Genomic DNA, 27,661 nt, shown 5'->3' with positions numbered 1-27,661 from the left:
TATTCCCAGATCCCTCTGTTCACCTGCATTCTTCAATTCCCTACCATTTACCACGTACGTCCTATTTTGATTTGTCCTGCCAAGATGTAGCACCTCACACTTATCAGCATTAAACTCCATCTGCCATCTTTCAGCCCACTCTTCCAACTGGCATAAATCTCTCTGTAGACTTTGAAAATTTATTTCATTATCCACAACCCCATCTATCTTAGTATCATCTGCATACTTACTAATCCAATTTACCACACCATCATCCAGATCATTGATGTACATGACAAACAACAGTGGACCCAACACAGATCCCTGTGGCACCCCACTAGTCACTGGCCTCCAACCTGACAAACAACCATCCACCATTACTGAACATTTCGCTCCATAGATGCTGCTGCACCCGCTGAGTTTCTCCAGCTTTTCTGTGTAACCATCCACCATTACTCTCTGGCATCTCCCATTCAGCCACTGTTGAATCCATCTTGCTACTCCACCATTAATACCCTACAATTGAACCTTCTTAACCAACCTTCAAAGCCCTGAACCCTAGAATACATTCTCTAAACTATCTCTCCTCCTCCTCCTCTATCTCCCTTTGGCTGATGCTTAAAGCCACTAGCTCTTCGTCACAATGTGGCACAAAATCAAATTTTGTCTTGTAATGCAACTGTGAACATTTTGGGACATTTTACCATGGACTGTGTATGTTTTAAGATCAAAGGCTAATATAAAATGATGCAACCACAAGTACCATCTCCTGTAGTGAAGTAGTGAAATCCAATTAACTCTACATTATTTCCTTCTGGATGTACAAAACCATTCAATAATATGTTGAAGAAATGTTTAAGAAGGAACTGCAGATGCTGGAAAATCGAAGATAGACAAAAATGCTGGAGAAACTCAACGGGTGAGGCAGCATCTATGGAGCAAAGGAAATAGGCAACGTTTCGGGTCGAGACCCTTCTTCAGACACTTTTAATATGTTGAAATATGTCCTAGTATTTCTGTCTCAACATAAAAAATGAACGTGGAACAGCAATAGCTGAAAATTAGAGAAAATGGGGCACTGTTTTTATGAATTCGGAACAGGGCTACACCTCAGAGTTATATAACTTTGAATGGTGCAGATGTGTTTACAAATATGGATATGATTACTAATTTTAGAGAACAGTTTATAGCAATGAAGCTTTGACCTTATCATTTAGAATCTGAGTGGGATCACACAAGACTTGATAAATCTCTGGCATTACATCCCAGTTAGTGCTCCTCTCCATTCACTGTAAGGAATAGTGAAAATGAGCAGGGTGTAAAACTAAAATAATCTCAACAACAGGTCTATATGATTAAAATGGCCCTGTGATATTATCTGCATTGTGTCAACATTATTACATTACATATGGGATTCACTATTTATTCTCCTTGATAAATACATACTTTTTGTAATGGTGACCAGAACTGCTGATGGTACTCCAAGTAGTGGCATGACCAAAGTTGTAAAAAGCTATATTATGGCCTACTGACTCTTATTCTCCATGTCTCAATCGATGAAGGCAACCATATCATCATGCCTTATTTGCCATTCTATGTACTTGTGTTGCTATTTTCAGGGAGCAATGGACTTGAACCCCAAGATCCCATGATACATTAATGCTGTTAAGGGTTTTGGTCTTAACTGTATGCTTTCACGTCTTTATCCTTTCAAAATGCAATACCTCACATTTACGCAACTTAAATTTAATTTGCCATTTCTCCACCCCTATCTGTAACAAATATATATCCTGCTATATCCTAGGACTGCCTTCTTCACTGCCCACAACTCCACTAATTTACTAACCAACTGAAAAACTTACTAACCAATCCATCACAATTTTCATCCAAGTTATTTATTTACAAATACCAGAGTTCCCAGCACTGAACGCTGTGGTCACAGACGTCCAACCCGATTGACATCACTCCATAACTACACTCTGTCTTTTATGGGTAAACCAATTCTGAATACAAATGACCAAGTCATGATTGTTCTTATGCATCAGTCTACAATGGTCTGGACTTTGAGAAATGCCATACTAAAGTCTATGTAGACACACCAATTGCCCCACCCTCATCGATCACCTTTGTCAACCCTTCAAAAACTGAAGTTAGTTAGACATGCTGTGGACAAAGTGATGCTGACTATTTAGTTCTCTTCCTAATGCGAGTATATCCTATTCCTAAGAATCTTCCATAACAGCTTCTGTATCATTAACGTAAGATTCACCAGCCTATAATGTCCTTGTTTACTGCTGTTTCCCATAAGTAAAGGAACATTGGCTACGCTCCAGTCCTCTAGCTCCTTAGACTGTGGCTAGAACTGATACAAGGATATTTATTAAGGTGGATTCCTCTGGGCCTGCCGGGATCTATTCCACGTTACTGAAAGAAGCAAGAGAGATGGCTGGGGCCTCGACAATACTTTACAATAAGCCAGACATCAACTCCTTCTTGATCTCAAACTCCCCCAGCATATTAATATAGCCCACACTGACTATCTCACTATCCTCCATGCCCTTCTAGTTGGTGAATACCAATGCAAAGTACTAGTTTAGTACCTCACCTTCATCCTCTGACTGTAAACATAAATTCCCCCCTTCATTGTTGAGTGGTCCTATTCTCTTACTAGTTACCTTGGTGTTTCTTAATGAATGTATAAAAAGCCTTTGAATTATTCTTAATCTAATTTGCCCTTGATTTTCATGGTACCTTTCGCCCCTCCTAATTCCCTGGATGAGTTATTTTCTGCTTATTTTATAATCCTCAAAGGCCCAATCCTCAAAGGCTCAAAATCAACAACATTTTATTTTATCTTCCTAAACAGATGTCTAAGGTTCTCTCACATTGCCATCCTTATCGCTCCTCCCTACTGGAACATGCCGGGGCCTGTACTATGATCAGCAGTTCTCTCTATTTTAAGCATTCCAGGCTTAATCATCTGCTTTTCCTGTACACCAAGTACCGTATACTGACTATTTTGATAGATTAGCATTTTTTCATTAGTGAGGCTAAACTGATTGCATCAGATGAACTAATTAATTATTTTAATGACTTTTAAACTTCATCTCCTTACTTTTTGTGCAGTCATGACAATTTTTATTCATATGAGGGAATGTTAGCATGGAAGACACAACCCACATGATTCTGGACAAAGCCATAAAAGAGTAGTGAGGGAAATATTATGTGGTACATCTCCAAAAATTCCCTTTCAGAATTGTTCCTGAAAAATGTAGATACCTTGGAGTCTATGTGACTAGAACACTCACCTCCCTATTTCAAACAAATTTCCCACCATTAATGACTAAATTAAATGCCTTCATTCAATTTTGGAAAACACTCCCTATTTCCCTTATAGGTAGAGTAAATGTCATAAAGATGATTTTCCTTCCACAACTCCTATATCTATTTCAATCAATACCGATTTATCTACCTAAAAGTTAAAAAAAACAACTTGACTTTGTTATCACAAATTTCATTTGGGACTATAAAACCCATAGAATACACAAATGACATTTATGTGAATCTAAAGAAAATGGTGGTTTAGCACTTCCCAATTTCCTTTTTTATTACTGGGCGACTAATATTAAAAACTTATGACATGCCAACAGGTAAACTGATTAAATATGGAGAGGGAAGATTGTTTGCCTTTTAATATAGGCATGATTCTTCTTTTCTCCAACACATCTGAATAAATCAATGTATGAACAAAATCCGATAATACACAGTACCCTACGCATTTGGAAACAGTTGAAATCAAACCTCAAACTGAGAAATGTCACTCTCCTTTTACCAATAGCTAATAATCCCTCGTTTAAACCGTCTACTTTAGATAAGGCGTTTGCACAATGGGAAAACTCAGGAATTAAAGTGGTGGGAGATCCTTACGAGAAGGGGATTTTCCTCTTGTTTCAAGAATTACAGGAGAAATACCACATGAAAGCAAGTAATTATTTTTAGATACCTTCAAATCCGAGACTATGTGAAAACATATACACAAGACTGTCACTCTATGGGTCCAAATATACTAGATGAATGCATGAATAGACATGTTGATACAAGCAAGTTAATGTCCTACATTTACAATACTCTTTTAATTGCACGCATCCCATCTTCTGAGATGCATAGGTGAGCATGGGAAGACAAATTGGGTTTATTAATTTCAAAAGATAGCTGGGAGGAAAGCCTTCTATACATACACTACTGCTCTCTCAATGTTCGGCACTCCCTGATACATATGAAAATACTGCATAGACTCTACTATTCAAAGACCAAATTAAACAAGATCTTCCCAAATTTCTCTCCTATGTGTGATAAATGTCTCCTCCAAGAAGCGACTATAACCCATTCCTTCACCTCCTGTACAAAGTTACAAAACTTCTGGAGGGGAATATTTGATATCTTCTCCAAATTTAAATTGGAACCAGATATAAAACTGATCACTTTAGGTGTGTCAGATGCCTGCTTTAAATTAACGATATTCCAAAGAAGATTCCTCAATTACGGCCTAATAACGGCGAAAAAAAAAATTAATATTCAAATTCTGGAAACAGACAACAGTCCTTACAGTGAAGATGTGGATTACTGGTATGTCCGATACACTACATTTGGAAAATATTAGGCTTGACTTTGCGGAAAAATCATATCAATTTCTTAAGACATGGTTCCCATTTACTGAAATTCTGCCACAACAGAATGGTTAAACACAAATTTAAACCCGATGCCAGGGATGGGTGAGGGGGGGGGTGAGGTATATTTCCATCTTCTCTTTTCTTATTTATTTTCTTTTCTCTTGCACTTCTTTGGTAGTTTAGGGGTCTTTTTCTCGCTTTTTCTTATTTTCTCTTTCTTTATTCTCTTCTTTTTTCTCACTTTTTTTCTTTTTTTTCCCTTTTTGTTGATTTAGGTTCTAACGTTAAAAATGAAGCTGTATAATAATTGTATAACTGTTATGTCGATCGCCTCATCCCTGTACAATCGCTTCTAATAAAATTAATTCAGAAAAAAATATATATATATATTAGGTGGTATGGCCAAATGCTTGGACAAAGAGGTGCATGAACATCTAACAGGGCAGAACACTGGGAGGGAGTACTATAGCCTAATTACCAGGCACTGGGTGGTACGATGGCGCAGCAGTGCCCATACCTGCATTAAATCCTGACTACGGGGGCTGTCTGTATTTCCCCGGGTGCCCCGGTTCCCTCCCACATTCCAAAGACTTACAGGTTTGTAGGTTAATTTTCTTTGGTAAAAATAGTAAATTGTCCTTAGTGTATAGGTGTTAGTGTACAAGGTTTACTGGTCTGCGCGGACTCGGTGGGCTGAAGGGTCTGTTTCGGCACATGTGGTTCCTGGAAGGTTAATCTACATGAAGACACACTAGTGGCCAGATTCACTGATATGCTACCTCCACTTCTATTGTAAAACCGGTTCTTACCACTTTTCATTTGTATTATTAAGCATACCTGTTAGAAGGAATTGCAAGGCCCTGGTGCTACTTACATCACCAGGTTTTCTTACCTCTTCTCCAAACGATTCAATTTCTGCTGAAATTCTTCGTCATTGAAAGATGTATTCAAAGCACGATGAAATCTCTGAAAAGCATGAAACCATTTGGTGTCTTGGTTAGAATCTAGGCTTTCTTTCCATGCACTCATGACTCAAATGGCTAGTTTATTAGCTCAATCGAATGCCCCCCAATAACTTGATAAGGGGCAATCATTTAAATCTGCTGCAATTTTTCTGGTGAAGTTATTCCCACAGTCCTGGTGGGTAGTGAGGAATCCTGCAGAGAACCATTGATATTGGTCCAAGTCTGGGAAGTATGTGACTTGGAAGGTTACATTTTAGCGGCAACATTCCCATCCAACGCCCTTGTCTTTCTACATGATAGAGATGGGCAACTGGAAGATAGTGCCAAGCAAATCTTAGCAAGTTGTTCCTGTATATTTTGTAGTTGATGCAAATTGAGAGCATACTGTCTGGTTTTGTCATGGCTTGGGTCAGCAAATTGAATGTCGAGGAATGAAGGAGACTACATAGCATGGTGGACATTGCCCGGGACTGACCTCCCCCCATCAACAGAGATCAAAGGAAGGCACTGCCTCAAACAGGCATTCAATATCATCAAATGCACACACCACCCTGGCCATGTTCATCATCCACTCCCACCATTGGGAAGAAGGTACAGGAGGCAGCAAACCATGACTACCCAGTTCAAGAACAGCTTCTTCCCAGCATCCATCAGGTTCTTGAACACTATAAAACACAAACCTCATTAACTATGATCCGCTATGGCCTGTGTCTTTGGTTTCTATGGACTTTGAAATATTAATGTACAAGAAAACCATAAGCGTGCAACAATCAAAGTCCATAGAAACCAAAGACACAGGCCATAGTGGATCATAGTTAATGAGATTATTATATTTATCTGTGTTATTGCATTAGGATACAATTGGACATGAATCAGCTGGAAAGTTGTGGGGAGCTGTGGCAGATAGAATTGAATCCAGACAAGTGTGAGGTAATGCACCTTGTAAGTAATATTCTGCTTGGAAACATTGAGTAAATGGCAGGGACCTTCAATCGAGAGAAACGATGATCCACAGCTCTCTGAAAATGGTGTCACAGGTGGATAGAGTAATGAAGAAGACATTTAGCATTCCTGTCTTCATAGGCCCAGGCATTGGTTATAACAGTTGGGACATCATGCTGCAACTAAATATAACTTTGGTTAGACTGCACTTGCATTATTGTGGGCATTTCTGGAAGGATGCACAGGTTTTGGAGAAGGTGCAGAAGAGGGTCACTGAGGTGTTGCCCGGAATGAAGAGCTGGAGTTATAAGGAGAGATTGGATTCTCACTGGAATGTAAAGGTTGAAGGGTGACCATATGTAGGTTTATAAAATTATGAGGGACATAGATAGTCAGTATATTTATCGCAGGGCAGGAGAGTTTAGAGCGAAAGGGCACAGAATTAATCAAAGAGGGGAGATATTTAGGAGATCCATGGGGTACGTTTTCCACACAAAGGGAGATAAATATAAAGAATGAACTGCAAGAGAAGATGATAGGCAGATATAGATACAATGATTTAAAGCTGCTTGGATATGAAAAACATAGAGAGTATACAGGCCTGATGCAGGTAAATGGTATTAGTGCAGGGAGCATTGCAGTCAGCATGGATGAAGTGGGCCAAAAGAGCCTGTTTCTGTGCTGTATGTTTCTATAATTCTACGCTTCCCACTGCATTAGGGTTAGGGTTGTGCCTTCCAGATGGTGGAAAGGTTTTGGGAAATGATTGAATAGTAAGTAGAGCATGGCCATTGGAGGTCTCTCGTCTCCTCCAGCTGCCACTTCATATTTCCTTATCAGAAGACATTAGGGTGCAGCCCCAAACACTTGGGCAAGGTGAGTAATCTCGAAGAATGAGAGGAGCCGATGCTTAGTACGCGAGTTGCGGAACATAGGGGACTGCCAGGTTCTAAATTTGAGGATGACCAAGGTGTTAGAAAATCATAGATATTTCAGAAGCTGAGGCGGCTGGAAACTGAGCCGGTGATGATGGTGTCAATGAAAGGATCAGAAAACAACAAAGAGAATTTGTTTTAAATGATCCGCAAAGTGCAGGATTAACTCAATAGGTCAGGCAGCATCTCTGGAGGACAAGAAAATGAAGCATTCCGGTCGGGATGGCTCGCATTTCCATGTTCCATGACCCGCTGAGTTACTCCATCATTTGTGCCTTTTTATTTGCTAACCAGCCTGTGCAGACCTTTATGTCTACTTTAAAATGGAGCTATTCTTTAACTGTAAGCCAGTCTGCAAAGTGGGGTTGAGGTTGTACACCATCTGCAAATTTAGGAATAACGTTCAGTGACCACTAGATGCCAATTTCAGAGTTATCAAAGGCTTGGGAGAGTTGAGGCAGAGGCTGCGACAGGGGATGTTCTGGTTGTGGAAATAGTAGATTTGAATGATGTGATTTGACGCCCAAATTGGGTCCAATGTTGGAGACAGTTTGCTGTACTAACATAATTGTATTATGATCAGTGCTTTCAACAGGGGATAGAAAATATATTTGAGGCATTCTAATCAGTAAACGTCAATAGTGTTACACTAGGTGGAAGGGTGGTGAGTAGTTTGTTGGTGTGCAATTAAATACTAATGAATGTTGGAATAATTGGAATCTTTTCCTTTTAGATTCGTGGAGCAATTTGTCTATTTTCTGATGTAGGGCAGGTAAAGTCACCACTAGTCTGTGCTTCGTTGATGATTTGTTAACTATGGTTTATAACATAGCCATGGTTTATTATTATGTTTGGGTATCAAAAGAATAATTCATAAAACAATTACTGCAGAGAATCTTCAGCTTGATTCTGTAAGTTGTTGGATTTTATCCAGCCCTTTGATCCAGCTATATCAATTCTGATTTCTACTTTGGAAACAAACATAAGGGCTGAACATTTTTTTTTTGATCAGCTGTAGTAGTTTCAAGGGAAATTACAGACATGCTTGCATAGAAATTCATTACTTGCTAGCAGTTATACTCCACTGATAAAATTCTGTTCCTTCAAAGTTAAGGGCAGAATACCACATGCAGAAGCCAATATTTGGCACACAGTGCTATTGGCCATGAACCAATTTCTGGCCAGTTGTATTTACATCGGAACATACCTGGCTTGTGTGGAGCCAGTACTTCAATCTTGGCTTTTTCTTGATCCGTGGAAGTACCAGTCGAAAGATGATGTGCTCGCCAACTGTTGCAAAAAGGGAACCAGCAACACCAATGCAGAGCATCACAAAGAGCCCCGAGAAATGCTTGATACCCATTTGTAAAGTCTGCGGATAGAGAGAATATAGCACCATTATATGCCCAACCACAGCTTAGTTATATATAAGAGATTTGCCATTGGGTGCTAATTTTCTGCCCTTGAAATACACCAACACAAGTATCTCTTTTGTACAAAGCTTTAGATATAGCAACATAGAAACATAGAAATTAGGTGCAGGAGTAGGCCATGCCCTTCGAATTCAATATGTCGTGGCTGAAATCCAGTATCCCGTACCTGCCTTCTCTCCATACCCCCTGATCCCCTTAGCCACAAGGGCTAAATCCCTCTTAAATTAGCAATGAACTGGCCTCAACTACCCTGTGTAGAGAGTTCCAGAGATTCACCACTCTCTGTGTGAAAAAAGATCATCTCGGTTTTAAAGGATTTCCCCTTTATCCTTAAGCTGTGAATATAGAGGTAGCTGCTTAACAATGTGTGACTGAAATAGTAGTGGGCTAAATTTAATTTCAGAGGATTGTGTAGAATGTGATCATATGTGATAATAACATGTGATTGGTCCCATCCCTATAGTTATCTGGTTGTTCCTGTTGCCTCGGAGCTTCAGTGGCCCTGGTTCACTGGACCCTAAGGACCTGTTCTCCAGTTCTGTCTGTGTGGAGTTTGCATGTTCTCCTATGACACAGTGGGTTTTCTCTGAATGCTTCAGTTTCCTCCCATGTCCCAAATACATACAAGGTGGGAAGTTAATTGTGTAGGTGAGTGGTTGAATATGGGGCTGCTAAATCGGGAAGTAAAATGTGAACTGTGTAAATGGGGTCCTGATGGTCGGGATTAATGTGGTGAGCTGCAGGGCCTATTTCTGTACTGTTGGACTCTATGATTCCATGAAGTGTTTCCCCAGTTAGTCAGGCAGCAGAGTCTGCACAACCATAATGGAATGCAGTAAGAGGAAAACAGAGATGGAAAGAATAGAATCAGAACTAAACACAATACAGATTTAGTCAGACAAGTTGAACAAAAGATACAATATGGAGAAAGACGGGATGTGAAGGGAATCGACCCGAAACATCGCCTATTACTTTTCTCCAGAGAAGCTGCCCGACCCACTGAGTTACTCCAGCATTTTGTGTAAAATATGGCCTTGTTAAACGAAAATGGTTGGCAAAGAGAGATCTTTTCAGGTCACCCATACATTCCTGAACACAGCCAATGACTTAGGTGGAAACACAAACACTGTTGCAACGCAGGAAATACTTCAATTCGTGACAGAAGTTTCAGGAAACACTGATGATGTTATCATCTGTTTTGGTGACGTTTACTTGAGGGATTAATATTGGTAAGTATGCTGAAGATACCTCCTCTATTCTGTGAAATCGCACCCTGGATCTTGCAAGTCCACTAAAGTCAGATCTGTTTTAAGTCTCATTCAAAGGACTTGGCTCTTGGTGAATTGCTTTTCACTTTGATTGCAAGTATTTTGCTACTCAGTGTCAAGGCAAGTTCACCACATTTTGATACATCTCTAATATGTGGTTGCTGGGACCACAACGTGCTAGAACATGTGAGCTAGATGCGAGCAGCCCAAACTCATCAATGTCATCTATATTAACAACAGACAGACTCAAGAAACTAAATAGCCTCTATCTGTCACTCTGCCCTGTTTTCAGGAGTCCATTTGATTCTGAATTTTTTTATTCTACTTTTGAGAGATCGGGTTTACATTGGTAGGGGTAAGATGCAGTTATATCCGGGGAATAAATGTGAATCATCAAAACATAAGAAAATGCATGAATTGCCTATAAAGGGATCAAAATGGGCACAAAAGTACTTTGTGAAAAATCCATTTTGAACCAATATCTTGGATTCTTTTAGTCAATGTAAACTCTAAATGTCTTGCTGTTCTTGTGGGTTTCTTGGTTGCATTTTTCCCTCGATACCAAAGGTGGCAGCAAAGGCTCTCTTTATTGGCCCCATCTGCACAGTATTTTTCATGACCGCTATTAATTGATACGGAGATGCGATAAAATCAAAGAATGGAAAGAAATAGACAGTTAGCTCAAGTCAGTGGTGCAATAGATTTTAATGTTGTATTTTACATTGATAATGGATCGAGTTTTAAGTACGTCTGCAATGTCACCTGCCATTGATGAAAGTAAATGCATGGCATAAAACATGGGGAATGTTTGGCTGCACATGTAGTGGGCAATAAAATTACTCTCACAATATTTGACACATAAGTACATCATAGCTCCTGCTCCTAGGATCAGGATCCACATCCAAAACCATCCCGCAAAACCTTTGTTCAAAATAGTGTGAAAATAGGCCCAGGTATGTTTTTCATGCAAAATAAAATAAGATATTTTTTTTCTGGAGGTGCAGGAGATTGATGGAGGAGCAGGGAGAGGTTGTCATTTTAAACAATTTAAGTGAGACCTAGTTTGAATTTGCTGTTATTCAAAATGTAATTTTAAGGCATCATTATGAGCGTCATCAAAATACTGAAAAAAAGTTAGCTTTGCAGATCAATGACCTTAAATGAAGATAATTCTGTCTGATCTACTGAGTATTTCTAACATTTTCTATTTAAATGTTCCAACAACCATACTTTTGAAAAACCATTAGGCTTGCCTGACAAATTGTTTTTAAATATGTCATGCCTGATGTGCATAAACATAGCAGCATAAGAAATAGAAGTAGATTGGGAACATGAACTAATGATAAAGATCCCAAAAGATAGATGGGAAAAGTATCTGATGAACACACATAATTGTTCCATTAATGCAAGACATAATTTAAATCAATTTAAACTATTACACAGACTATAGTATTCAAAAACGAGGTTGAATAAATTCTACCCAAACGTCTCTCCCAGATGCGATAAATGTTTAGTTCAAAATGTTAATATAACACATTCATTTGTAGGATGTACAAAGTTGAATAAATTTTGGAGCGATATATTTGATATATTTACAAAGCTTTTCAAGTTAATAATAGAACCTAATACGGAATGGATTATATTTGGAATAATAGCAGAAGATATCAATTTAAATAAAGACCAAAAAGTTTTTTTAAATTATGGGTTAATAATTGGAAAGAAATTGATACTTAAATTTTGGAAAAATACAGCTATACCAACTATTAAAATGTGGATTAGGAATATGATGGACATAGCACACCTTGAAGAAATGAGACTCCGACTAATTGATAAATATGACCAATTCTTAAGGAGTTGGTCCCCTTTCATCGACTTTTTGGAATCATGTGATGCAGCGGTACCGTAAAGATTGCTGATTTCAGGTCAGGTGGTGGATAGATTTACATCTCCGAATAAAGATTTGAAAATTTCTTTTTTAAGGGTCTTTCTCTCCTATTTCTACATTTTCTTTTCTTATATACATACTTCACGTTTTTCTATTTTCTACTATCTATATTTCCTCTTTTTCTTCTCTCTGTTTTTTTTCTTGTCTTTCTTATTTTCTTTTCAAAAACATAAAACTAGAGGTTGTACATAGAATGTATTACGTTATGACATAGTTGACACCTAAAATTAGGTACCACTGTATTGTTTTGTATTGTATTAACTTCTAATAAAATAAATTTAAAAAAAAAAGAGAGAGTAATGCACCCTCTTAAATTAAAAAAAAAAATGTTAAAAAAAAAATAGAAGAAGGAGTGGCCATCTGTTCCCTCACACCTCCTCCACCATTTAATAAGATGTCGACTGATCCTTTACCTCAGCACCATTTTGCACTAACCCTGTATATAGAGCATAGAACAAAATTACAGCAAAGGATCAGGCCCTTCGGCCCACAATGTTTGTGCCAAAGATGATGCCAGGTTATTATAATCTCTTTTGCCTGCATGTGATCCACAAAATCCTTAATTCAGTCCAAACCTCATAATCACTTCATTTCGTTGAAGTACTCCACCTTAAATTTGTATTCCACTGTTCATGCTTTGTGGCTTCATTATGCACCACCTACTGTATTTCAATCATAGACTCATCAAAGTTTCTCTAGCGTCATCTTTCAAACCACCTATCATGATCACCTGCAATTTTCAAAATCATACAGCATCATACCTCCAAATTCCCTACCCAACACTGCTGTGGCAGAACCTTCACTCCAAAACTTCAAGGGTACAAGATAGTAGTTCCCCAGCACCTTCTTATGGGAAATTCAGGGATGGGCATTAAATGTTGTTCTGCCAGTGAAGTCTATATTTCGTGAAAGTTAACAATGTCTTAACTTTATGGAAGAGTGTATAATAACTAGTAGTCAGTGAGATCAAATTTTACAATCTTCCAGGATTGTAATACTATGTATTTTAATAATGAAACACTCTTATAGAGCCATTATTAATGGGAAAGTGTAGCCACTGGACTGTTTGATTATTTTACTCTATTACTAAATGATCCTGAACCTATATTACTGACAAACCTTCACTATATAGAGATGCACTATATCTTCAAGTGCTTTGCAGCCAGGTACTTGTTTTTGATTTATAACTAATGTTGTAAGATGAAATGAATAACGCAAACAACTTGTGCATGGCAAGCCCCCATAAGTATATGAGATAATTTGTACTTTTGGAATCAGAAAGTGATGGATGTGGGCTGGCAAATCTGGAGGAATCGACTTCCTTACAGAGTGTCATGGGACAACTTCCATTCACTAGGACAAGTAGAGGGGGGAGATTAATATCTCAACTGAAAAGTGCTACATCCAGTAATACAGGGACTCTCCACTGAATTGTGAGTCCAAGTTGTATGTTCTCGTCTCTGCGGTGAGGGTGTGGTAGCCACATTTTTTAAATGTGAGCAATCTAAATTGATTTCCAATTGCAGCCTGATTAAGCTTAGTAAAACTGTTTCTGTAGTCACCTGCCGTACATTGGTAATGAGTGCTGTGTAATTAACTTTGAAACATGCCTGTTTCACCACAAAATGTCTGTGCTGGCATGAAGTTCAGCCTGTGTCTGTCAGTAATGCCAACAGTTCATAAATATTTTGCAGCTCTTTAGGTTTAATTTGGGTTGGCTGAGTACCATTTAATGGGCTGTGATGGATCAGACCTCACTTTATTCTATGTCTAAATCTGCAGTACACTTTACGGGCATCAGAAATATCAGACACTGTGTTCGGATACTTGGAAGGCACTCCAAACCCTTTTGGTTTGTTAAGAACATAAGCAATTGACGGTGGGGTCGACAACACTAACTGAGGCAGTTCATGGTTGCTTTATTCTTCACTCATTTTTGGGAAGTTACAATTGCTTTCCAGCGTGAGCATTTATGGTACATCCCTAATAGCCCTGGAGAAGCTGGTGGCAAGCTGCCTTCATGAACCAATACAGTCCGTCTGTGAAGGTACTCTTGCAGTGCTGTTGGAAAACATTTGTGTGGTTTAAACCCAATTATAATAAAGAAATAGCCATATATTTCCAAGTTAGAACAGTGCCTGACTTGGGGGAAGAACGTGCAGATGGTGTGCATCTACAAACTTGCAGATCATAGCTCATAATGTTACCTTTCTTTATCTACATAAAATATGGTAGCGTTGTTTGCTACCCTTATCCTTCTTAGTGATGGAGGGCATCATTTGGAAGTGCCATTAGAATAGGTGAAGTGAGTAACTGTCGTGCGCTTCATAGATTGTGCAGTTTGTGTTTCCCTCACAGATGCTGTTTGACACCGAGTTCCTTCAGCTTGTTTTGTTTTGTTCCTGAATCCAATATCTGTCTTCTATTGTGTTACCAACCAAGTGGACTGCTTCCAGTCAGACACCATGGGTATTAATGGAGCTGCACTCATCCAGACAAGTGGAGACAATTCCTATGATTGTACATGGTGGGAAAGACATGATGGTTGGAAGATGACTCACTCGTCACAGTATACCCTGTATACTGAAGAAGGTCTGAAAAAGGGTCTCGACCCGAAAAAACATCTATTCCTTTTCTCCAGAGATGCTATCTGAAGTCGAAACGTCACCCATTCCTTCTAACCTGAGATGCTGCCTGTCCCGCTGAGTTACTCCAGCATTTGTGTCTATCTTTGGTGTAAACCAGCATCTGCAGTTCCTTTCGACACATGCTGTATAACCTGCTGAGTTACTCCAGCTTTTTGTGTCTATCTTCAGTTTAAACCAACATCTTTCCTACACAGTATACGCTGCCTCTGACCTAGTCTTGTAGCCACACTAGCTATGTATTTGGTCCATTTAAGCCACTGGTGATCTTCTAGGATGTTGACAGTGGAGGGATTTACTATAGTGTTACTGAAAGTTCAGGGTAGGTGCTTGGACTATCTCTTGTTGGAGATGGCCATTTCCAGGCACTTTTGAGACATGAATGTTACTTGCTGCATATAGACATGGTTGCTAATTTGCTGAGAAGTTGTGAATAGAATTTAATATTGTGCAATTATTTCCACTTCTGACCTTATGGTGGAAAGAGACCATTGGCAAAGCAGTTGAAGATGGTTGAGCCAAGAATAGGGAGGTCATGCATAGAAGGCCTGGGGCAAAGATACCGACTTTTAATAACCACATTCATCTTTTTCTGTGAGTCGAAGCATAGAGAGTTTTCAATTTGGTACCCAATGACTTCAAGTTCTATGGAGCTTTTCAATGCCACACTGCATGTTCAGAGAAAATGTCAGCACTCAATATATTTACCAGCCGCACTGCCCCAGTCCTCTGTGATGGTAAATTCCACATACTTACAGTCGTCTGTGAAAATGTTCGACATCTCAACCTGAAACTGTAGGTGTTCAGCTTCAGAAAACAGTATCCAGCCATTTTCCCTGTCTGTCTCAATGGGCTCTCTTGGCTTCTCCTTCCTTTCTAAGCTGCCATAAGAACCTCGCCTTTTAATGCTGAATCTTTCAGAAATGTTAAAATTAATTGAACCAAAGCATCAAAGTCAACATTTTTGGAGCCAGCTACCCCCTGGAGATAACATTGACAGCATAAGAACTTCTTTTTCTCTTTCAACAATTTTTTTTAACATTCACTGCACTAATGAATATTTTGGGGAAAATTGGCACATTTATTTAATTCTTACTCTAATTATTTTGTACCCCACAATTAAAATTACAAATAGATACATTAACATGATAAAGTTTCTAAGTAACATGTTAAGGTTTTAAGCACCTTTATACTTCATAATTTGGTGAAAGTCAACATGATTTATGGAAAGGAAATCATGTTTGACAAATTCATTAAAGTTTTGGAGTAACTCAACAGTTACTCCAAAACTTGAAGACTTGGCAGCATCTTTGAAGAAGATGGATAGGTGATGTTTCGGGTCAGGACCATTCTTTAGTCTGATTAAGGGACCCAACCTGGAACCTCACTGAGTTACCCCTGCACTTTGTGCAATTTTTGGTAAACAAGCGTCTGCAGTTCCTTGTGTCTCCATTAAAGTTTTGTTCAGCTATAACCAGGGAACAAATGTATTTAATATATTTGGATTTTCAGAAGGGTTTCAATAAAGTGCGACTGCAGAGGTTATTGAACAAAATGACATTGGGGGTAATATACTGATGTGGACTGGGAATGATTTAACAAATAGATCATCTTCAGTTTGAGAAGCTGTGACTTATGGCATGTAACAGGGGTTGGTGCTGTTTGAGCATCTCATGGGATTTGAAAATAGGACATGAAAGTGTAATATATCCAAGTTTGCTGCTGGTATAAAGTTGAGTGACAGTAATGGGCTGTGAAAAGAACAGAGACAGAGTTATATGGGGAGGTTAAGAAAATGAGAGATGTCATGGCAGAAGGAATACAATTTGTTTAACAAAATATGGTCATCACCTTTAGTAGAAAAATAGTAAAGTGTTTTTTTCAGTGAAAGACTGAAAGATAGTGGCAATCCGTGGAACCTAGATGTCCTTGTTCACAAATCATATCAAAGTTAACATGCAGGAATAACAAGCAATTAGAAAAGGGAATGATTCTGTTGGACATTAAAGCAAGAGGATTTGAATAAGAACGGTGATCTTACTGAAGTCCTGGTGGGTTTATACTGGGAGATTTACCAGTGCAAGTATGAGTCTTATCTTGTCCTTCTCCCCAAAGACACACACAAAATGCTGGAGTAACTCCAATTTGAATATTGAACATCTCATGGGATTTGGCGATAGGACATGAAAGTGGCTGTGAGTAAGGGATTATTGAATGGGAAGTGAATGGCCTATTCCAGCCTCTATTACTCCTGTTCTCCCACTTAATCATAGACTAATACATTTGGACCCAGTTCAACCAAAGTTTCCCTTTAATCAAGAGTCAAGTTACGAATGTTTTATTGTCATATATCCCAGACAGAACAATGAAATTCTCACGCAGCAGCACAATAGAATATGTACACACAATACCAAATGGTGCTTCATGGCAGTAAACTTTGCCACTAGTTTGGGCTTCTTTCAGTGGAGCAGAATGTGCAGAGAATGTTTAATTAATCCCATAATACGAAACTGTTGCTCAGCAGTTTGCTCGAATTGGGAATTGGAAACATGCTGTCTACAGAGAAAAGCAATTCTCCTCTGACAGAAGGTCATGGTTTCAATACACAATTCAAGGACTGGAGAACAAAATCTAGGTTATCTAGGACTTCAGCGCTGTATAGGAAGAGTACTGTCTCGGTTAGAGGAGCTGTCTTTCAAATAAGGTTTTAAACTGCTCTCTTAGGTGAATGCACAAAATCTTATGGGACCATCTCAAAGAAGTACAGGTGAGATTTTGCCGGTATCCAGAGACATATTAATCCCTCAAGCAACATCTCTGAAACAGATGGTATAGTTCTTATCATACAAGTGTGTGTAAGCTGGCTGCTGCCTCTCCTATATTGCAATGGTGACTGTGCCTCACGAGTGTTTGATAGGCTTTCAAATGCCAAAGTAATTGGGAATGAGCACTTTGAAGCTGTCGATAAAACAATGGGATAACCTGAGCTCTCCCAAAATATCAACCAATCCTTTCTCTTTTATTCCTTCAAAATATTGCTACTCCCCTTTATCAAAATCAGTTAAAGTACTTTCCTAACTGTTCCTGTTTGCGATAACACTGTTTATGCACAGTGACCCCATAGCCTCACATTAACAAGTAATCTGTGATTGAATACAATTAAACTGATTTGCTTATTCCACAATAAATTAAAAATGAACTCAGAATGCCAAGAGCATCTTTTATTTTGCAAGTACACACCCTTTGCATCTGTTTTGCACTGGGATATGTGATGCAAAGGAAGTTTGCTGTTAGCATTATTAATAAGGTATTTGAACCAAAAAGGCATAAATAGAAAAAAACGAGTATGATCTGATAGCCATAAACACAAAAGATCAAAACCATGTTTGTAATATACAGTGATGTTTGACTTTTAGTAAAGAGAGGCAGGAAGGAAAAGATGGTGGTGTAACACCATCTTAATAAGAGATAGATTAACTACAGTTGTGAGGCTCAGAAGATTCAGTTCATTTTGATGAACTGGTAAAAACAGCAAGACAGACCTGCCGGAGTTGTATGTGGACCCTCAAGCAGTAGTCATACTGAGGGAAAGAAGGCACATAGAAAGGGTAATAGAAGATATTAATCTTCATGGGATAATCAAGTTGGGAAGGGTAGCTTTGGGAACAAATTCATAGAGTGGACGGGATTGTTTCCCAGAGCAAAACATAGGAGAGCCAAATTAGGAGCAGGTTATCTTGGATCTGGTAATGTCATGAGGCAAGTTGAATAAATTACCTTGAAGTTCAAAACGTTCTAGGAAGTAATGATCATGGCATGATAGAAACGTAAACACTGTTTGAGAGTGAGAAATTTGGGTCAGAAAAAACACCCTTTAACTTAAATAAAGGGAATTGCGATGAAATGAATATAAAGCCTGCTAAAATAGACAGGGCAGAACGGTTAGCAGGAAAGACAGTGAACAAGTTGCAGCATTAATTTAAGTGGGTTATTCACAGCTCTTCGTAAAATATATTTCCCAGCAATGTGGAAAGATCATGAGTGTGTGATAAAACTTCCATGGCTAAACAAGGAAGTTAAAGGGAGTTGAAAGATAAATAATTTAAGAAGGCGAAAGTTAGTGGTGGATCCAAATACTTGGATAGATTCAGAATCCAGGAAAGGACATAAAAGATGATATTGAGAAAATAAACTGCCAAGGCAAACCAAAGAGGAATATAAAAGATGGAAAACAAGAGTTCTTTAAGGCTCTAACAAAGACGAGAGAGCAAGGCTCATTGGTGATAGACAACGAAGCTGGGAATTAGTTGAAGACAAAGAAACAGCAGAGGAATTAAACAGATATTTTGCATCAGTCATTATGATAGAAGATGCTACAACCGTTGGTACTGAATAATGCTAGTGAGGAATTAAATACCATCATCACAAGAAGGTTGATATTAAGGCAAATTACCAGGGCTCAAAGGGCTAAATTAACAGGGGTAAGTCCCCTGCTCCAGATGACTTGCACATAGTGGACAGTCTAGATAGTGGATGATTTGGTTAGAAATTTTGGAAATGTAACAGACTCATTGAGAAACTGCCAGTGATATTCCTATTTTAAAAATGGATGGAATTAATAAGTGTGTATCTATGGGCTGATTACCTTAAAATGTGTTGTTTGAATTAATTATTAAGGAAGTAATAGCAGCACATTTGGAAAATTATAATCTAATTAAGCAGAGTTGACAAGACTTCATTAGAGAGAAATTGTGAAGAGTAAATTGATTCAAGTTTTTTGAACTAGTCTCAACCAGAGTGGGAACCAGCACATGATCTGTATTAGACTTTTAGAAGGCCTTCAACAACATGTCTTATAAAAGGTTATGCCGCAAGATAAGAGACAATGATGTTGGAGGTAATATATTGGCAAGGTGAGAGGACTGACTAACAAACAGGAGACAACGAGTAGGAATAAAGGGGCTATTTTCACAGACTGGCAATCTGTAACCAATTTGCAACTAATTTTCTAATTAATCCAGTACAATTAACAACAACAAAATAAATATTGAGGGCTAATACTAGTAGCTTCAGATTTAGATGGGGATTACTTTAACTGCCTGATTCTTCTACAGTAAATAACTCAATTGATCATAGTTACCAACAAATGATCAATCTCAATAAATTGCAGTGACAATCCTGTACTGTAATTCATATTTAATGCATTAGTTTGATCCAACAGAGATGACTGCCAACTTAGAGATATCACTATTGTGTTCAGCAAATAATTCATCAGATATATATTGAATGAGAATTGGCAGCTTCCAGTTTGATTGTATGAAAACTTCTAACTTACAGGATAGTGGTGTCAAACACTACTGGGCTGAAAAGTAATGTATAATAGAATTGATTACATTAATTATAGAAATACAAAATCAATGTTGTGAACCTGGAGACCATTCAATACATCAAAGCTGTGTTACCTTTTTGCAAAGTTAAAATGATTTGCCTTTATTCCCCTGCTCTTTTCCCCACAACCCTGCAAACTTTTGTCTTCAAACATGTGTCCAATTATGTTTTGAAAGCCAGAATCAAGTTTTTTCCACTCCCATTCATGCAGTGAAATGCAGAGCACAACCGTTGGCTATATGAAAAATCTTTTCCTCACGTCTCCTGTGGTTCTTTATTATAGCTCCTTAAATTTAAATCCTTTGATTCCTGCCCTCTCCAGAAATACAACAGCTTATCTTTATTAATTTTGTCAACACCTTGAATACTTGTATTGAAACATCTCTCTGATATAATAGACAAGAGGTAACAAAACGTGGGGTCACAAACAAGAGAAATAGACAAATGTTCCAAGTCTCCACAATTGTCCCAATTCAGAAAATTGACTAACTGCAACACAGTGGGGTGGCACAATGGCACAGTGGTAGTGCTGCAGCCTCACAGCACCAGAGACTTGGGCTTGATCTTAACATCAGATGATATCTGTGCGGAGTTTGCACGTTCTTCCTGTGACCTCATGGGTTTTCTTGAGGTGCTCTGGTTTCCTCCCACATCCCAAAGGTATGCAGGTTAGTAGGTTGGCTTCTGTAATACAAATTGGCCACAGCTTGCAGGATAGAGTTAGTTTATGAATGATCAATGGGCAGTGTGGGCTCGGTGAGCCAAAGGGCCTGCTTCAGCGCTGTATCTCTAAAAGGTTAAGGGTGGTGATCAAAGTTCTAAGTGGATGAGATGTTGCGGTGGCTGGTTCAACGCTCCTTCATTCTTTATGCACAACTTAGTCAATTTGAGAGTTGCTGAAGTGTCCACATGGTGAGAAATATTGAGGATCAATGCATTCCTGGTATGTAGCTGTTTTTAGCCCTAAGTAAATATGGGGATTTTGAAATTCCACTGTACTTTTTAGGAAATGAAAATGGCTGGAGCAATGTAGAGGAATCCAAGCTAACACAAGGACTCTCTTCTCAATCCAGAGAAAAAGTACCACCATCAAATCTAAATTATATTTGGATCATATACAGGAAGGAAAAACAACTGAGATTAAAGAACCGAGGTAATGAAAATAAGCAAAAAATTAAATGAACAAATATTTTAAAATCTCTTCTGAGACAACGAGACTCTACACTTGTGAGATTGGTATTTTCAGCTTGTTTAGCAGTGATAGTCACATTTATAGCATCAACAAGTTACCTTTAGCAGATATAAGCAATAAATTAATAGGTAGTAACATTATTTCAAACTGTTGTGGATAAGTGATCAAGTCTGTCAGATAGGATGCAACAGCGCACCCTGGTCAGGAGGATTTATCATTGAAGGTTGATTCTGCTTTAGAAAACACACTTTAGAGAAGGAAATTAATGTCATAAGAATGCAGGAGATTGAAGCAGGAGGAGGCAATGCCACCCCTCGTATCTGCATCACCATTCACAGAGACCTTGGTTGATATTTTACCTCAGCACCTTTAGCCTTGATTCCCTCAATATCTAAAAATCTACTGATCTCTGCCTTCACACAGAGAGTTGTGAGTCTGTGTGCGGTGGAGGCCGGTTCTCTGGATACTTTCAATAGAGAGCTAGATAGGGCTCTTAAAGATAGCAGTCAGGGGATATGGGGAGAAGGCAGGAATGGGGTAGTGATTGTGGATGATCAACCATGATCACATTGAATGGCAGTGCTGACTCGAAGGGTTGAATGGCCTACTCCTGCACCTATTGTCTATTTTTAATCAGTGACTGAGCCTTCACACCCTGTTGGGTAAATAATTCCAAATAGTCACTATTCCTGGGTGATGAAATCTGATCTGTCCTGATCTTTTCTTGCTTCCAGTTCCTCTCCCCTTTTAATCAGTCTGAAGAACGGTCCAAACAAATCATCACCTATCCATTTTCTCCAGAAATGCTGCCTGACCTGCTGAGTTACCCCAGCACTTTGAGTCTATCTTTGGTATAAACCAGCAGCCACAGTGTATTTTTATTGCATTGACGAAGTTATGTCTCTTCTCAGGCTGTGGAGGCCAAGTCAATGGATATTTTTAAGGCAGAGATTGATTGATTCTTGATTACTACGTGTATCCGAGGTTATGAGGAAAAGGCAGGAGCATGGGGTTGAGAGGGAAAGATAAATCAGCTATGATTGAATGGCAGAGAAGACTTGATGGGCCGAATGGCTTAGATCTACTATCACGTAGGAACATTAATTTATGAACTTATACATTTGCCCACTTGCAATAACGATCAGCATACCATATGCCTTCATAATAGGTCAACAAATTAACATATCAACTTAATATACAAGGATACACATTTCTTTCAGAACACTAATAGAAGACTTACAATATCTCTCCCTTTAAGAAATAGCTATTTTTCAGTTTTTTCTCTCAAATTGGATGATCACATTTTTCCAAATGATATAAAATCCGCTATGACCCACTCACTTGGTCTTTCTATGCCCCTGAGGTCTCTCTCCATTCTCTTCATGGTCTCTATTATCACCAAGTTTTATCCTCGGCCAGTCTGACCCCGAACTAACTCCATAGCAACAGCTTAATGATCAACTCTTAACCATCCTCTGAAAGAACTAATCACCAGGGCTCAAAGGAAATTATGGATGGGCAATAACGCTTGACCTGGCATGCAAGATCTATAACTCTTGGATGAACAATGGAAAGGGAACTCCAGCCATTTCCGATCAAATCAAAGAAGTTCAAAATAGAGGTTCAAAATAGATGTAAAACGAAATATAGTGACTGCCACAGGTATTCTGATTAGAACAACCCATTCATTAATAATGCTTCTTGAATACAAATGCAGCTTTTAATCTTGAAAATACTACTTACCTCAGTCACTGTGAAGCTTCTTTTGCCACATGGTACCACTTTATACCATTTGTCATGCAATACGTCCATAAACCCATCAGACTTGTATTGGCTAATTAATTCCGAAATGTTTGGTGTCAATGGGGAATTCTGCAAAAGGCCAATTCCATAGCCTAGAAATAAGAATCACGAAGGAAAGCAGGAAAATTAGTTTGCTATCTGATTTCTGGTGCTGCAGGTGAATTTCTAAAAGATATTACTAAAATAAATCTGTAATGATGCTTAAGAGAATTGTTATTTCAATAGATCTGAGAATTTGTGATAACTCTGAGTAATTACAATTACACAGGCAATCCAAATGGTTCACTTAACCATGGGAGTGAGGCTATCACAATTTCCAATTATTATCATACTGAGATGAGATATTCCTGAAGATAAAATGTAGGTGGAAGAGATGATTAAGAAGACACAAGGGATGCCTACTATTTGGCTGAAGTCCAGAATGCTGCCATGGCCTCAGCCCCAGAGACCAGGGTTTGATCCTGATCACAGATGCTATCTGTGTGGAATTTGCACGTTCTCCTTGTGTCTGTGTGGGTTTCTTCTGGGTGCCCGGTTTGCTCCCAAATCCAAAGATCTGTAAGATTGCTCCTAGTGTGTCAAGAGGATGGATGCAAAAGTGGGATAACATGAATCTTATGTCAATGGGTGATTGATAGTCAGAATGTGCTTAGTGGGATGAAGGGCCTGTTTCCATGTTGTACCTTTCAATCAATCAATTGTCGGTTTAGCTCAGGTCCCAACTAATGAATAAATAAATTAAAATAAATACCTGCATTTGGTCCCTAATTGCAATGCAGTGCACATTCTATAAAAAGGACATGATTAAAGGTTCAGAAGAGGTTTAAAAGGATGTTATTTCAAGGTTTAGTTTATGAGAAAGCATTGACAAGGTTGTGATTGTTTTCTCAGTTACAGAAGAGAAGAGATGAAAGTGAGCAGGAAGAGCTTACATCTGCTAATATAAAAGTCAATAAACTGGTAGATATAGATTTAAATTAACAGGATTAGAGGGGAGTTTTAGTCATTTCTTTTCACTGTGGTGGTTATGCCTGAAATGATGGTGAAAACAGAACTGTGATTTATGAATGTATCTGACGTGCTGTAATCTACAGAGTGGGATTATTCCTTTTTTGCATGACGTGCAGGCAATAGGCTAAACAGCCGCCTTCAATAATGTGCATTACAACAATCTATAAAAAATTGAAGTCACATCAGGGAGCCTTCTTTTATATTAAGGCTGTGAAATACACATGGCAGTTTTAATCCATTTAGGGCTCTTGCTTTCATCTATCTGAATTGAACAGAAGCTGGCATAATTGACCCTTGTGACCAATGATCCATGTAAAATATATTAATACAAGGCTATGGAGCTTTTGGCTTTGGAGAATGTGTTAATAAAGTAGTCAGTAAATATTATCACTAAACGGTGCAATCTGTTGACATTAATAGAGCAGCAATGAGGAACAGTGGCTGTAATTCAGATTGATCCTGGAAACAATCATAAACTAGATTGCTTCTGTGTAACCCTTTTCCCATGTTAAGGGAGTAAGGGGAATTATTTGGCACTATCTGGCATGGTGCAGTGATTTTGGAAGTCCCTTTTCAAATACATAAGCTTCTGAAGACTTCAATTGCTGCCAACTGCCTATTTGACACATCTCATATTCCTTCAACTGCATCATGCTATCTAAAAATGTATCCAGGGAAAGGGAGGTGAAACCAACTCGGGTTCCTCCTGCCCTGATGTGATAGCCTTAGGCGGTGGGTGAGACCAAGATCAGGCTCAGCTGAATGTTACACTGCAGGTACAATTGCAAAGAGTGGCATTGTACTGCTTCCAGTCCCCATGGTACACATACCAAAGCCAGTGCCTTGGAAGAGAAAAGATCCAACAAGTAGTACACTAGTGAAGGCCTTACTTTACATTCACGCAGCTTTCAAACCACTCGTGAGTGGACATGTGATGCCTCTTCTTCCATCTGCCCAGTTATGAATTTTCAACTAATCTACCTGTACATTAAATTGTTTTGATAAATCAATGTCATGGCCTGGAATTTAGAAGCCACCTATACCGTGATAAGAACACTTGTCGACTGCGCAATATTTCCTCATTTACTATTAGAACATTATTAAAATTGGGACCAGGCAAATTTTAAATGAAGCGAATAACTCAAAAACTGCATGCCTCCATTTCATTTTTAATTAAACCTCCAGATTATTTACATTTTAGACAACAATATTATTTTTATTAAGTTTGTTTGAAAGCAAACAACTTCAATAAGGATAAAGACCCAGTTATGTTTTTCATGATTCCCTTGCTTTGTACATCATTTGCTTGAGAGAAACTCGGGTTAGCAATTAATTCATTTGATATCTTCCAATGCTTGGCTGAGTCATGTCTACCAGAGTTAAATCATAACATTTGGAGCTTCAATTTTTAAAATATGTGAAATTAATCAAACACATGTCACGATAATGGTGAAGCACTCTAAACTATGACCCATTAAAAACAAGGATGCATGTCAGCTTCATGATAATGAATGTCTCAGGCAATAATTTTCCAGCTACAATTAACCAGAACTGTCCGAAGTAGACTGAGAAAATAATTTCTATTCAGATTAAGGAGCGTTCATGTATTTTCTGTAAAAGGATTATTACATTCAGGAAATATAACATATATAAACAAAGGTGAGGCCTATGGACACAGATTCAGTTCTCAGAGAAACAATATCTTAAGCTCGATCACCCATTGGAAAAGCCAGGACAGAAAAAGGGAAAAATAAACAAAAAAAAGGCAGGGTTAGATTTGACTAAATTGCAGCATTATTACAGCACAGAGGAGAGCATTCAGTCCATCGAGTCTCTGCTGGCTTCCTGTGCAATAACACAGTGATGCCCATCATCAAATTCTCTCCACTTACCCTGCAAGTTATTTTTCCTTGTGCTCCTTCAATTTCCAATTGAAAGCATAGGCTGACTCTGGTTTCACTACCCTTACTGGGAATGAGTTCCAGATAATCACCACTCTCTTTAAAAACATTTTCATTCAGATTCCCCAATACCATTTTCCCATCATTTTGAAACTTTATTGCATGGTCCTCCAAAGATCAGCTAATGATCATGTTTTCTCGATTTACCTATCCATATTCATCATGATCTGCATCCCTCTATCAAATTCCAATATAACCTTCCTTGCTCCAAAGAATAAGCTCACATTTTCCCATTCAAAATGTGGAGCTGAAATCCCTCACTCCAGAATCATTCCAGTAAATCTAATTTCTGGAACCTTTACATGTATCCTAACTGGATGCTTGGTGTGGATTAACAAGTATTTTAAAAGTGCTTATAAAATGCTTTTGTACTTATCAAGCATGGGACCCTCTTTTGATCTCTGCAAAGATTTATGCACATTTCCTCAGTTCCTCTGTTCCTACATAGTTTTAGTACGGTGAAATGGTCTGATTCTCTATCTTTCTTGAGGCTAATGATTATGCCATTATGTGACATTGTCCCATGAATGGGTCTTCCATTATAAACATGTGCACAGGTATTTATAATGTGTGACTAAGTGGCACAGCTGGTAGAGCTGCAGTCTCACAGGTCTAGCGATCCAAGGTCAATCCTGACATCTGGTGCCATCTGTGGGGGTTTGCACCTCCTCCCTGTGACCTCCGAGTGCCTCAGTTTCTTCCCACAACCCAACCCATGCGGATGGTAGGTTAATTTGCCACTGTAACTTACCCCCACTGTCTAGATGAATGGTAGAATCTAGTCAGGGGGGAGTTAATAGAAATGTGGGGAGAAATGTGTTAAGATAGAAATATTGTAAATGTTTGATGGTCAGAGCAAACTTGGTGGGCTGAAGGCTTATCTTGATGACTCCATGGTACTAAAAGCAGACACATGAATTTATCAAAATGACAATGACAGGAACTAATATTTTGTAAATAAATTGCATGCATGGCTGCCTCCATTTTTCAATACATTCGAGATGCCTGCTTTTAGTTTCTACAGGAAACCAATTACAAATTACACTCAATTGATCATTTCTTGGGAGACTTCAAAATTATTTTCAAATTGATGCCTTTTTTCTACCTCCGATTCATCTTGAGCAACATTGGGGAAGTTACACTCATTCATGGATTTCATCTAAAAAGATAGTGCATACCTTCAATAGCAAAGGGTTTCCCAACAGTTAGAAGCTTGCAGTCTGCATCAATGGAGACTTCATAATCCAACAGTGCTTTGTCCATTATAAAGGCATCCAGTTGTTGTGGATCATTCCTAGGTTGAAAAGTCAAATTGTTGATTAGAAGCATAAAACTCATTCTTATTCCAACATAGAAGAAGGGTCTCGACCTGAAACGTCACCCATTCCTTCTCTCCAGAAATGCTGCCTGTTCAGCTTTTTGTGTCTATCTTAGAAGAAGGATATTCCTGGCTGCAAGCTAAGCAATCCTATTGTCTCATTCTCTTTCTCTTTGTTTCCCTGTCTTATGACTGATCAAAAGATA

At 38.5% G+C, this 27,661-nt stretch overlaps 1 protein-coding gene across 1 annotated transcript in view; it reads right to left on the bottom strand.

Annotated features, from left to right (window-relative positions):
• grin3a (glutamate receptor, ionotropic, N-methyl-D-aspartate 3A) overlaps nt 1–27,661 on the bottom strand; it is a 166,440-nt gene that overhangs the window by 2,381 nt on the left and 136,398 nt on the right. Inside the window, exons 5-8 of the mRNA XM_055632410.1 lie at nt 27,316–27,431; nt 23,106–23,257; nt 8,699–8,863; nt 5,542–5,615 (exon numbers count right to left, since the gene is read on the bottom strand). Coding sequence (XP_055488385.1) covers nt 5,542–5,615; nt 8,699–8,863; nt 23,106–23,257; nt 27,316–27,431 — 507 coding nt within the window. The remainder of the gene's footprint in view (nt 1–5,541; nt 5,616–8,698; nt 8,864–23,105; nt 23,258–27,315; nt 27,432–27,661) is intronic.

Source organism: Leucoraja erinacea, chromosome 3 (genome assembly GCF_028641065.1).
Source record: "Leucoraja erinacea ecotype New England chromosome 3, Leri_hhj_1, whole genome shotgun sequence".
NCBI classification, from domain to species: domain Eukaryota; kingdom Metazoa; phylum Chordata; class Chondrichthyes; order Rajiformes; family Rajidae; genus Leucoraja; species Leucoraja erinaceus.
Note: the sequence above shows the minus strand (reverse complement) of the source record. Positions and strands in the feature narration are given on the sequence as shown.